The sequence below is a fragment of the Panulirus ornatus genome, chromosome 7 (assembly GCF_036320965.1).
Source record: "Panulirus ornatus isolate Po-2019 chromosome 7, ASM3632096v1, whole genome shotgun sequence".
Lineage (NCBI taxonomy): Eukaryota > Metazoa > Arthropoda > Malacostraca > Decapoda > Palinuridae > Panulirus > Panulirus ornatus.
In genome coordinates, this window is record NC_092230.1 from 36,840,907 (window position 1) to 36,854,646 (window position 13,740).

A 13,740-nucleotide genomic window follows, 5' to 3' on the forward strand; every position below is an offset into this window, starting at 1 on the left:
AGGTTAGAGCAAATGATGAGAGCAGGTGAAGAATGGAATGTATTTAGGGAAGCACTGATGGTTTGTGCAAGAGATGCTTATTGAATGAGAAAGGTGGGAGGTTGGCAGATTAGAATGGGTAGTGAGTGGTGGGATGAAGAAGTAAAGTTGTTAGTGAAAGAGAAAAGGAAGGCATTTGAACGATACTTACAAGGAAAGAGTGGAAATGACTGGGAGATGTATAAGAGAAAGTGTTAGGGGGTCAGGAGGAAGGTGCAAGGCTTGAAAAAGAGGGCAAATGAGAGTTGAGGTAAGAGAGTGTCATTAAAGTTTAGGGAGAATGAAAGATGTTTTGGAAGGAGGTAAATAATGAGTGTAAGACAAGAGAATAAATGGATACATCAGTGAAGAGGGCAAGGGGGAAAGTGATAACAGATAGTGATGAAGTGAGAAGGAGATAGAGTGTGAGTATTTTGAAGGTTTGTTGAATGTGTTTTATGCTAGAGTTGCAGATGGTGTGTTTTGGTTGGGGTGGTGTGTGAAGTGAGAGGGTCAGGAAGAGTGGTTTAGTGAAGAGAAAAGAGGTGGTGAAAACCTTGTGGAAGATGAAATCTGGCAAGACGATTGGTTTAGATGGTATTGCAGCTTAATTTTTTTAGATAGTGGGTGACTGTGTTGTTGGTTGATTGGTAAGGGTGTTCAGTGTATGTTCATCTGCGAGCCTAGAGTACAGTAGTACAGATCTGCCACATTGTCTTATTTATTATTTATTTTAGAAAATATTAAATGTCTTTCATATGGTATGCACAGATTAAAGATAATTTTTTATTTTTTGACAAGTCTCCCACTGAGGGCAAGTATAGAATATGGGGCTGCTGCGGTCAATAGATTAACTTGTATTCTTTACAACAGTCATCTAGTTTTGGGCTGATCTGATTCAGGTGCATCATTTCCTTAGATTATTTTGTACAAAGAAGTACTATGGTAAGCATTATGGTTGAAATCTTTTAATTTTTTACTGATATGGACTTGGTACCCATTTACAACAGGATGAAATATGGTTATTTTAAAGTGTGCATGAACAGGACTTGAATCTATGATATTAAGGTAATCACATTCAGTAATATTTCTGGTGTGAAAGGTGGTTAGATAATAGATAATTCTGTAAGAATGACAGATACCCCAAAGTTTTAAGAGCAGTGAAAATAAGAAATGCAAGTCATTTGATTGTTGCAACTCCAATCAGTGTATGATTGAGAAATGTGAATTTATATATGGAGAGCTGTTAGTAGAGTGCAGATAGTTGATGATAATTATGCACATAAAGGCAGAGATAGTGAAATAGACAAGAGACCGTGAAAATGGAAGGGAACAATACTGTGAAGGGATAGGTTATCAATTAAAACTTATGTATTGTATATAAGTGAGGTCAGCGGGAATGCTTTGAGATTTGATATAAGGGCAAAGGAAGAAGAAAGAATGTGTAATTGAAAAAGGTGTGGTGGATTAGAAATATAAAGAAGAGGGAAGGATCAAGGTGTAAAAAGGAGGCTGCAGGAACCACCTTTCTATATGGCAACAAAAGCATGAAAGTTTTTGAATATGTAGGAAGCTTTGCATGGACCATCCTGCTGGATACTAGCTGTAATGTTGTGATTACAAAGGATGTAATGCTTGAACTACTGTGGTGCATAGCAACAAAATGCGTAGTCTGTAGATTTCTTTGAAACTTTGTGCATTTTCTCTCTTTGGTTGATGTTGTGAAGCCTTTGATAAATGATTTTAGTAATATTGCTATGCCTCACATGCAAGAATGTGGAGAGAAGTGGACATGTTCTAGAATGTTTGAAGAAGATTCGTGATAAAGATTGTGGCTTTATTAGGGAATAATGTGTTGATATAGGCAAACAAGCATAGAATGTAGTGTGAATAGATGTTTTGTAATTCACAGGCAAACAAGCATAGAATCTAGTGTGAATGAATGTTTTGTAATTCACAGGCAAACAAGCATAGAATTTAGTGTGAATAAATGTTTTGTAATTCACAGGCAAACAAGCATAGAATGTAGTGTGAATAAATGTTTTGTAATTCACAGGTAATAGACAAGACATGTACATCACCAACACCAACCTTGGAGCAGCATCTAATGTGGGATGATATAGCCATTTTGGCACGATATTTACTCATGCTCTCTTTCAATAACTGCCTGGATGTCGCGCGCCACCTTCCGTACCTGTTTCACATTATTACATTTTTGGTGTGCACTGGGCCTATTTCCATGAGAGCATCCACACATGGTCTGGTGATCAATATCATTCATTCATTGTGTACCTGTACCAAACCCTCATTTTTAGGTAAGAATATATTAGTCTTGTTTGAGGTTCTTCTGTGGCTTCCATAATCTATGACAGACATTATGAACCATATTATATTATACGGATCTAAAGTAAGCTTCGGTTTTCATTACATTTTTGTTTTTCCTAATAATACCTGAATTTTGACAGAGGATACTCAGCGTGTGTTACGACTTTGCCTGGATGAGTTTTCCCTGCCCAAATTTTACCTTCTCTTTGGCATTAGTAAGGTGAAATCTGCTGCAGTCACAGCTTTTAGATCCTCATACAGACATACAGGCGAGCGAGGACTAAGGTAAGATTGTCATGAAATAGCCTTATCTTTTAAAAGTTATGCTTCAATGATTAGTAGAATGAACAATGAATGTGAGAGTAAGACTGTAGTCATCAGTCCGAAGTCGTCAAGGCAAACCATGGAGTTAGTCTGTTTGGTTTGCCCATGGTTGGTAGGTTCTTGTTTTGGTAAATTATATATTTGATTTATGGGTTTGCATGAGTCAAGGTTAACAAGGAACAAGCAAATTTCATTAGTATTTAGCTACCCCATGTAAAACAACAGGGTTATATTCCTGAAAAACTTGTTACTATGCAAAATATAATTATATAAATTGAAACCCATTACATTTGAGGGTTATTTCCTGGGCACTAATTTTCCATACCTAACTCTTGGGTATGGAATATACATTTAATATCTTGGCCTCAAAACTCCTTACCACAGACTTACACTTGTTGATTTGGACAATATTTAACCCCCTTTTGGCTCTTAATTAGATATCAAATTAGCTTCAAAAAGGTTTTAGTTATCACTGGTTAAAAAGATTCTTCAATTTCTTTTTGTCCTGTGAACTAAAATAGGCAAACCTTATACTACTTTTTATGGTGAATTTGAATAGTTTTTTAGAATTTTCTATCAGGCATGGGTTTTAAGTGATAGAGCAACTAAATTTTTTGATAAGTGCATACTATTCTTAAATAAGGCTGGCATTAAACTTAAAAAACATACCAAATTATTTGGCCTCAGAAACATCCCTCCTTTAGTTTCCAGCAATAATCTGCCAACATAGAGTGGCTCCACTTTCCTTGGTACTGCTTTTCTTTGTTCAAAATATCCTGGTGAAATCTTTTGCCATGCTCATCACTGACTGCTCCAAGATTTTCCAGGAAAAAGTCTAAGTGCTAGTACAAAAAGAGAATTTTTAGATTCATGTTGTACCCCAGAGCTTTATATAAAGCCAATAGATATTTTAGATCATAGTAGTTTTAGAGAATCAGTGATGGAGTGCGCAAAAGATGCTTGTGGCATGAGAAGGTGGGAGGTGGGTTGATTAGAAAGGGTAGTGAGTGGTGGGATGAAGAAGTAAGATTATAAGTGAAAGAGAAGAGAGAGGCATTTGGACGATTTTTGCAGGGAAAGAATGCAGTTGAGTGGGAGATGTATAAAAGAAAGAGACAGGAGGTCAAGAGAAAGGTGCAAGAGGTGAAAAAGAGGGCAAATGAGAGTTGGGGTGAGAGAGTATCATTAGATTTTAGGGAGAATAAAAAGATGTTCTGGAAGGAGGTAAATAAAGTGTGTAAGACAAAGTAGCAAATGGGAACTTCAGTGAAGGGCGCTAATGGGGAGGTTATAACAAGTAGTGGTGATGTGAGAAGATGGAGTGAGTATTTTGAAGGTTTGTTGAATGTGTTTAATGATAGAGTGGCAGATATAGGGTGTTTTGGTCAAGGTGGTGTGCAAAGTGAGAGGGTTAGGGAAAATGACTTGGTAAACAGAGAAGAGGTAGTAAAAGCTTTTTGCGGAAGGTGAAAGCCGGCAAGGCAGCAGGTTTGGATGGTATTGCAGTGGAATCTATTAAAAAAGGGGGTGACTGTATTATTGACTGGTTGGTAAGGTTATTTAATGTATGTATGACTCATGGTGAGGTGCCTGAGGATTGGCGGAATGCGTGCATAGTGCCATTGTACAAAGGCAAAGGGGATAAGAGTGAGTGCTCAAATTACAGAGGTATAAGTTTGTTGAGTATTGCTGGTAAATTATATGGGAGGGTATTGATTGAGAGGGTGAAGGCATGTACAGAGCATCAGATTGGGGAAGAGCAGTGTGGTTTCAGAAGTGGTAGAGGATGTGTGGATCAGGTGTTTGCTTTGAAGAATGTATGTTAGAAATACTTAGAAAAGCAAATGGATTTGTATGTAGCTTTTATGGATCTGGAGAAGGCATATGATAGAGTTGATAGAGATGCTCTGTGGAAGGTATTAAGAATATATGGTGTGGGAGGCAAGTTGTTAGAAGCAGTGAAAAGTTTTTATCGAGGATGTAAGGCATGTGTATGTGTAGGAAGAGAGGAAAGTGATTGGTTCTCAGTGAATGTAGGTTTGCGGCAGGGGTGTGTGATGTCTCCATGGTTGTTTAATTTGTTTATGGATGGGGTTGTTAGGGAGGTGAATGCAAGAGTTTTGGAAAGAGGGGCAAGTATGAAGTCTGTTGTGGATGAGAGAGCTTGGGAAGTGAGTCAGTTGTTGTTTGCTGATGATACAGCGCTGGTGGCTGATTCATGTGAGAAACTGCAGAGTTTGGTAAAGTGTGTGAAAGAAGAAAGTTAAGAGTAAATGTGAATAAGAGCAAGGTTATTAGGTACAGTAGGGTTGAGGGTCAAGTCAATTGGGAGGTAAGTTTGAATGGAGAAAAACTGGAGGAAGTAAAGTGTTTTAGATATCTGGGAGTGGATCTGGCAGCGGATGGAACCATGGAAGCGGAAGTGAATCATAGGGTGGGGGAGGGGGCGAAAATCCTGGGAGCCTTGAAGAATGTGTGGAAGTCGAGAACATTATCTCGGAAAGAAAAAGTGGGTATGTTTGAAGGAATAGTGGTTCCAACAATGTTGTATGTTTGCGAGGCGTGGGCTATGGATAGAGTTGTGCGCAGGAGGGTGGATGTGCTGGAAATGAGATGTTTGAGGACAATATGTGGTGTGAGGTGGTTTGATCGAGTAAGTAATGTAAGGGTAAGAGAGATGTGTGGAAATAAAAAGAGCGTGGTTGAGAGAGCAGAAGAGGGTGTTTTGAAATGGTTTGGACACATGGAGAGAATGAGTGAGGAAAGATTGACCGAGAGGATATATGTGTCGGAGGTGGAGGGAACGAGGAGAAGTGGGAGACCAAATTGGAGGTGGAAGGATGAAGTGAAAAAGATTTTGAGTGATCGGGGCCTGAACATGCAAGAGGATGAAAGGCGGGCAAGGAATAGAGTGAATTGGATCGATGTGGTATACCGGGGTTGACGTGCTGTCAGTGGATTGAATCAGGGCATGTGAAGCGTCTGGGGTAAACCATGGAAAGTTGTGTGGTGCCTGGATGTGGAAATGGAGCTGTGGTTTCGGGCATTATTGCATGACAGCTAGAGACTGAGTGTGAACGAATGGGGTCTTTGTTGTCTTTTCCTAGTGCTACCTCACACACATGAGGAGGGAGGGGGATGGTATTCCATGTGTGGCGAGGTGGCGATGGGAATGAATAAAGGCAGACTGTGTGAATTGTGTGCATGGGTATATATGTATGTGTCTGTGTGTGTATATATATGTGTACATTGAGATGTATAGGTATGTATATTTGCGTGTGTGGACGTGTATGTATATGCATGTGTATGGGGGTGGGTTGGGCCATTTCTTTCGTCTGTTTCCTTGCGCTACCTCGCAAATGCGGGAGACAGCGACAAAGCAAAATGAAAATAAAAATATATAGTTTTCTGATCTGTGATTCCCCAAAATATCTTTGCAAACTCTCTTAAATGACACCCATGCAGTTTTCTTAACTTCATTTAGCTCTTCATTGAACTTTTCATCTTAAAGCAGTTCCCTGATCTGTGGTCCTATAGAAATACCCTCCATAATTTTTGCATTGCTGATTCTGGGGAATTTATTCCCCAAATACGTGAATCCATGGCCAGTTTTATCCTTTCCTTTGACAAAGTTCATCATGAACCGGAGCTTAATGTACAAAGGAGGCAGATAAATCATTTTAGGATCAACAGGAAAAGGATTGATGACATTCTTCTTCATTGGAGTCAGTGATGTTCATTTTGGCCTCACTTTCTTTACAGAATGATTTTTCTTGTTTCAGCTGTCCCTTTCACAGAGGAAACAACAGAACTTCATGTAACCAAGTTACATTCTGATTAAAAGTCCCACAACCTTTGGGTCACCAAATACATTCCACTTAAAGTCTCCATACTTAATTTTTTCCAAAAGAAGCATCATGTTATACAATTCCTTTATGCTATCTGCTTGAGCCAGAGGAATGGAAGGGAACTTATATCCGTTGTGGAGTAGAACCACTTTCAAGTTTTTTATAAGTTAGTGAACAAGTTCCTCTGTAACAGAACGAACAACATTGCAAAACACCAGACCATCTTAAGGGGAGAAAAATTGACAAAACAAATGTTAGTTTCATTCTGCAGAAGATTCCTGCCCTTTATTCTGGGACCTCAAAGTTTGGCTTGCCTTTTAGACATGCTTAAATCACGGATGGGATCATTACGATCTTGACTCATCAAATGTGGTCACTTGAAGAACAGCTTGCTTCAAATGTTGGATCCATATTGTCCTCTACTTGGTCTGCTTTCTTATTACCAGACTCATTGTCACTGAGTGTCATTTTTCTTAGAGGCTCTGGCACAGGTAGTTCCTCACTTTGAAGTACTGGTCTCATAGCAGATGGTAGATTAGGATATGTAAGAGTATGCTTGAATTTTTATGTTGTACCATTTATATTTGTCAGGCAGAAGTAGCAATATGAAGTGTGATCTATGGGTTCTCTCCAAACCATAGGAATGGCAAAAGGCATATGGTGTGTACCTTTTGCCCATGCTGTGAGAAGCATGATACATGTGATGCAACAGATATGGGGGGCCCAACTTTTATCCTGGTCACCCACTTTACAACCAAATTAATGTTCATAGCATTTTTTAATGAGGGGTGTGAAAGAACGTTTGGATGTCAGTTTACCACAGATGTAGCAGAAAGAATTCAGACTATTTGCCTAGTTATTGGCATTATATAGGGTATCAGAACAATGCTTGAATAGACTAAAGCACGATCTGTCACCAGAGTGGAAAAAACACTGTTTACATATTTTGAGTTCTAGCCTGCAACTAACAGAGAACTGCTATTCAGGAGTGGACACTGTTTGAATGTCCCAACATTTCCAGTTGTGTTTCTGCAGGCCCTTGGTGACCCATTAACCTAGGCTTGTGCTTTCAAAAAGAAGCTATTGTACTTTGCAAAGAATGAGTATTGCTGTGTTCGTTAAAACTTGTTGTTTCAAATGCTCTGTAGAGCACTGGTATATGTATACTCTGTGTAATAATATGCGAGTATGCTGGAACAAAAAACTAAGGGTGATAGAGAAATTCCAAAAATATATTTGAATTCAGCTTGCAAAAATACGTAAGAAGCAATTTTTTCCATGGGACAAAATCTTTGTTGACCAATTTTTTTTTTTTTTTTCCCAAACAGTGAAGTCAGGACTTTGATCTGGTGCATTTTCAGTCAAAAGGAGTTAAAGTTTCCATGACTGGTGGGAAAATTCACCAAAGTTTATACCATATAAAGGTTATCTACATTTTAATATTGGAGGCTCCTGTTATGGACAAAAGTCCTCATCAAGGCCAGTCCTTAATTGAGATACAGAGGTTAATGAAAGAGAGATAGAAGTGACAAGGAAAAGTATTAATGAATTTTGGAAGAAGCAGAAAACATATCTTAAAAAGTGCCAGGTCATAGTTATTGGAAAAGATATGAGAGAGGAGAGTTTCATAGCTTTGAAGTTTAGGGAAAGAACCAGGTATCTGAATGGACCACCTTTGAGTTGCCAAGAGCCACATAGTACTCAAGTGACACAGGAGGTTGCTGAGTATTGTGTAGTCTAGCTAGTGGTAGGGGGCAGACAAGCAGCCAGCTCTGAGAAGCAAAAACCAAAGTGAAACCTTTAGAAAAGGGAAAGTGAACCATCATTGCAGCAGAGGGCAAGTGGGTCAAACTATGAAGTTAACCTGGGAGAGTTGATAAAATGGACCACTTTTGACTTGAAATCCCGTCCACTCCAGGTGCCTTTCCTACCTTCAGCCTCCCTCTTTGCTATAGGTCCCTGCACTTGTATCGTCTTCCCTCCCTCCTCCATACCCATGCATGTAACAACTGCTGCCTTCTCTTCTCCCATATTCATCAGTTCTTCAAAATACTCTTTCCATCATTATTTTACTTCCTCTTTTTGATTCGGCAATTTCCCTTCCTTATTTCTCTCACATTAACATTTCCACTCTTACATGTACCTCTTTCCTTTTCACCTTCCAGTATAGTTTCTTATTATCCCAAAACTTTTTGGTTAACTTTCTTCCAAAAGTTTCATCTACTCTTTCTTTGCTGTTCTGTATCAGCTTCTTGACATTCTGCTTACATACTGTATATTCTTTCCTTCTCCATTGCTACACTTCCTCTGGTACATTCCTGTTGAGGAATCTTACCATATGCCTTTTTCTTTTCTTCCACAATATTTCTAATTTCTTCTGTCCACCATGCATTGCCCTTTTTATTCCTGTATCTCACTATCTTGTATTCAACTACTGATTCTACAACCTTTACTAGTATTTCTCTAAACATTTTAAACACCTCATTCACTTATGACTGCATTCCTTCATTCACTGCACTTCCATCTAAGCTTACAGTTACCTTCCTTTTATACTCCTCCCTGTATTTTTTCTGATTCATTTACTCGCTTGCCAATGCTTTTACCTCTCCATTCTTTCTTACACCATACCTCCACTTCTCCCTGATCCTCATCCCCACAAGAACCTCGAAATGGTCAGAGTCTCTGAAGAATCCTCTCTTGACTCTGATATCCAGCATAGCTTTTCTCAATCTTTCATCCACTGCCACGTAGTCAATCAAAGTCTTTTGTTCTTCTCTTCCATCATTCCTCATCCATGTATATCTGTGGATCATCGTTTTACCCTTCTTTTCAATGTGATGCTAGTCAGAAGTGAATTTAAATAAGGGAGATATCAAGAGCCAAAAATATTTAACACCAGAGAATGAAAGTTTGAAATTGTTGGATGAAATTAAAAAAAACAGGATCAGAGATAAATACAAATAGAGATGGAAGTAATGAAACTCAAAAATCAGTTTCAAGATCATGTTGAAGAATAAGGCAGGACTGTTGGGCAGGAGACTGCAATATTGGAATTTCCTTGATGATAATGTGAGTGTCCGTTTCATACCCATCAGATAGATTTTGTTCCATTCTTTGAGATGGAAGGAAGGTAACCTTGTCACCTGCTATGATATAGATAGTCTGATGGCAACCCACAATATTAATCATAACCCTGAGGAGTGGAGACTCTTCCTAAACTCATTTGAGTCTATATGCTGTTCTTCTGCATGATGGCTCTGTTTTGCCATCATTTCCAGTTGGTTATGCAGTCTGTATGAATGAATCATATATCAATATACAGCATCTTTTGAAATGCAACTCGAAAGTTGTTGCTGTCTGCTTGGATTGCATCAGGGCTGCATGAAGTTATGCTGTTTCATGTGTGAATGGGACAGTTGAACAAAGACATCTCATTACAACAAAAGGGCCTGGGCATTCTGACAGCCACTGAAATCAAGAACAAAGAATGTGCTGCATCATTGCAGGTAGATTCCAGCAAGATTTTTGTAATTGCCTGTGCACATCAAACTTGGCACGAATGGGCCAGTGTGTAGGCACCTCAGTGGGATGTTTCTAAGGATCGTTGAGGTGAAAATCAAGAAGGGTGTTTTCATCTGTCTGTAGATCCACAAGCTCTTTGGAGACGAGCAGTTTGACAACATCCTCAGTGAGAATGAGAAGAGAGCATGGAATACTTTCTGGCTGGTAGCAACGAACTTTCAAGGAAATATCAAGGCTGACAACTACAAGGAACTAATGGAAAACTTAATGTCATCCTGTTAGAGTACAACGAATGTTTTCACCAAGGCATCTTGGCAATAGAGAAACAGTGCCAGGGCAAATGGAGTTCATTGATGTTAGCAGACTATTGCTAGACAGGAACAAGAGATGCCTCAAGACTTGAAAACAAGTGATAGGCTAAGAGACAATGTTGCATTTAGTCAAGGTAAGCCAGTGACTGTACCCCCTATCACCAATATAGTTTGTAATACAAAGAAAACACATAGCCAATTTTCTTGATCATTTTCGTGTTTAGCATCCCAAAATCATTAATGAGAAACGTATTTCATATCCAAACCTGAAATGTCAGGATTTGTTGATCAGTGTTACTTAATGAGCATGGCATCAGAGAAAAACAGTATCTTTCATCAAACAAGATATTCAGTGAGTACGATGCAGTTGCCCTACCTTTTGGTAAAATCTTGTGGTTACTCATAGGGAAGTACTTCCCCTTTGCTCCCTCCACTTCTGACACATAGATCCTCACCATATTTTTGAACTTTCGACACACCCTGGTCAGTTGAGTTTGTGAAATTGCACTTACTTCTACATTCCCCTTTCAAACTGTCATTCTGTTCAAAAGAAAGAAGCATTATTCTGTTCAATTTGAGTAAGTGAAGGTTGTACGATCAGGGTGTTTAATAGTATGGATAGTTATGCAAGGAAAAGTGTGGAAGTTTTGTTTAAAGATGATTTGATTGCTTTAATATGAAACCCAAAACTTTTCTTTCTTCTTGTAAACTTGCATGAGTATAGTTCTTTCATAGAAATATGATCATTCTATCCTTTTCATTTACTGTCCAGTTACTTAGACCTCCTTATTTCAAAATTTGTGCATTTCTCTCACCTCTTATTTCATTAAACATCTTGAATCTCAGTATTCTCTCTAATCATCAGTGTGGCCTTTGCAAGAAAAGGTACACAAGTACCTTTCCATCTGTTGAATATTTTTTGTCATCAATTCTCGAAACTGGGGAATTCTCTCTTGTGCCCTTTGATATCTCAAAGACTTTTAAAAGTGTATGGTGTTAATGTTAGATCTCCAGGTGAAAGGAAGATGGAAAGAGTATTTTGAAGAACTGATATATGGGAGAAGGGGAGGCAGCAGTTGTTACATGCATGGGTATGGAGGAGGGAAGGAAGGGGATACAAGTGAAGGGGCCTGCAGGAAAGAGTGAGGTAAGAAGGGCAATAATGAAGCTGAAGGTAGGTAAGACACCTGGAGTGGATGGGATTATGTTTGGAGGAGAAAGTGTGATAGAGTGGATGCATCTTATTTATAATTGAGCTTGGGAACAGAAGGTTGGGCCTGAGGATTAGATGAAAGCTATTATTGTTCCTTTATTCAAAGGAAAAAGTGAGAAGGATGTATGTAGCAATTACAGGGGAATAAGTCTGTCAAGTATACCTGAAAAAGTATATGCAAAAATATAGTGAGGGAAGTGACTGAATGCAGAATAAGTGTGGATCAGATTTTTGTCATAAAGAAGACCATGGAAAAGTCTATAGCGAAAGATGGGAAGCTGTATACAGCTTTTATGGATCTGAAGAATGTGATAGGGTCAAGTAGAATGCTTTGTGGGATGTGTAAAGGATATGTGGTTTGAGGGGACAACTGTTGGATGTGTAAAAGCCTTCTATAGAGGAGCAAATGTGTATGTAAGAGTGGATGGAGAGGTGAGCGAAAGTTTTGGGATAAATGTAGGTGTTAGTCAGGGCTGTGTGATGTCACTGTGGCTTTTTGATATATATGTGCATGGAGTGATAAGAGAGATGAAAGCACAACTAGGGAAAAGGAGTGCAGAGATGGAGCATGGTGGTGAGAAATGGTGGCTATTGGAAAGCCTGTTTGCAGATGATACTGTGTCGTTTGTGGAGAGTGAAGAGAAGTTATAGAGGTTGTAAGTGTATATTATGGTGTGTGTGTGTGTGTAAGTAGAGGAGATTGAAGATAAATGCAATTAAAGTAATGGTGTTTGAAAGGAAATGGAGTGAAAGTATAGATTTTGTAATATCACATAGAGTGAAAGAAGAAAATGTACTAAATTGTGCTGTGGTTATGGGGGGGGGGGGAAGACATGAAGAAGTGAGTGGATTTAAGTATCTGGGAGCTGTCTTTGGTAAGTGTGATGATATGGAAGGAGAGATAAGGGAAAGAGCAGTATTGGGTAGAAGGTTCATTAGGTCCCTTAATAATGAAGGGTAGAGGTGTAAGTAAGGAAGTGAAGACAGGATTAAGGGACAGCATAGTCCTCCCTACCCTGACCTATGCAGCAGAAACATGGGCGTGGAATGAGGCAGAGAGGTCAAGAATGCAGGCTGTCAAAAGGAGCTATTTGGGAAGAGCATGTGGTGTGGCTAGATGGAATGAAGAAAGAAATGAAAGGGCGTATGAGAGATGTGGTATGGCAAGGAATGCAAAGGCAATAAATTTCGGAGTGGTAGAATGGGTGAAACATAAAACTTTTAGGTGGTTTGGGCATGTGGAAAGAATGCAAAACTTGGAGTTTACAAGGAGTTTAAAGAAGTTGGTGTGAGTGGAAGATTACTTGTGACGTGGGTAAATAGGGTGGAGGAATACTGGAGGGAGAGAAACATAGGAAGAATGTGGGGATTGATGAATACAAGGGAGGAATGTAAGGACAGGGATAAGTGGAGACTTGTTTGCTGTGGCCACCCCTTGATGTGAGTTCCTGGAGGGAACAGCATCAGAGGTTTAGGTAGATAGATCTCCAAGCTTCCCTGTTTTGGCTTTACTCTCTTCTCTCTTCTGTGTTATCTAGCTTCCTTTTTGGCCAGTTTGTGTTTGTAACTGTTGTTGAATCAGAAATAGCTAAATCTGCCCCCAAGAGATATGGAGTCATTTTTGGATCGTTAAGATTCTTTTCTGATTAGTTGCTATGATTATACAAAAGAATGATTTGCCCTTTTATATGTTACTGCTTACAGATTTTAGTTGCTTCTAGCTCTGCATAACAATCAGAATCAAATCTAAAACAGTCCATCAGGTCAGTTCTCCCAGTCTTACTAGTAGTAAACTTGACCAATCTTTACAGTATTGGTTCTCCTTCTCTCTTTTATAGATATTTTGGTTTCTGGTCTGAAAAACTGGATACTTGTTTATCTCTGCCATTAGGTACAACACATGATGGGCAAGCTAATGTGTAACATAAATGCTGTGAGGCCATTAGCAACTCAAGGTTGGGGCTTTGTAACATATGTCTCTTTTTCTTCAACACTGAGCTTTGGAAATCTGCTTTCTAATGTTTTCTCTACCAGCAGTGACCTGTTACCTTTTGAAAGGCAGGTTTTCCATTTCCACTAAAACACATGGATTCCTCTCTCCCAACTTATTTATGTCTAGGTATTTTTAATGTTTTATTTAAGGCCTAGATTCAAAACAACTTTATCATTTATTAATGTA

The 13,740-nt window shown here is 39.0% G+C and overlaps 1 protein-coding gene across 1 annotated transcript in view; it reads left to right on the plus strand.

The window, feature by feature from the left end:
• Positions 1-13,740, plus strand: part of Nf1 (neurofibromin 1) — a 1,160,697-nt gene that overhangs the window by 805,133 nt on the left and 341,824 nt on the right. The window contains exons 40-41 of the mRNA XM_071663491.1: positions 2,075-2,333; positions 2,484-2,628. Coding sequence (XP_071519592.1) covers positions 2,075-2,333; positions 2,484-2,628 — 404 coding nt within the window. The remainder of the gene's footprint in view (positions 1-2,074; positions 2,334-2,483; positions 2,629-13,740) is intronic.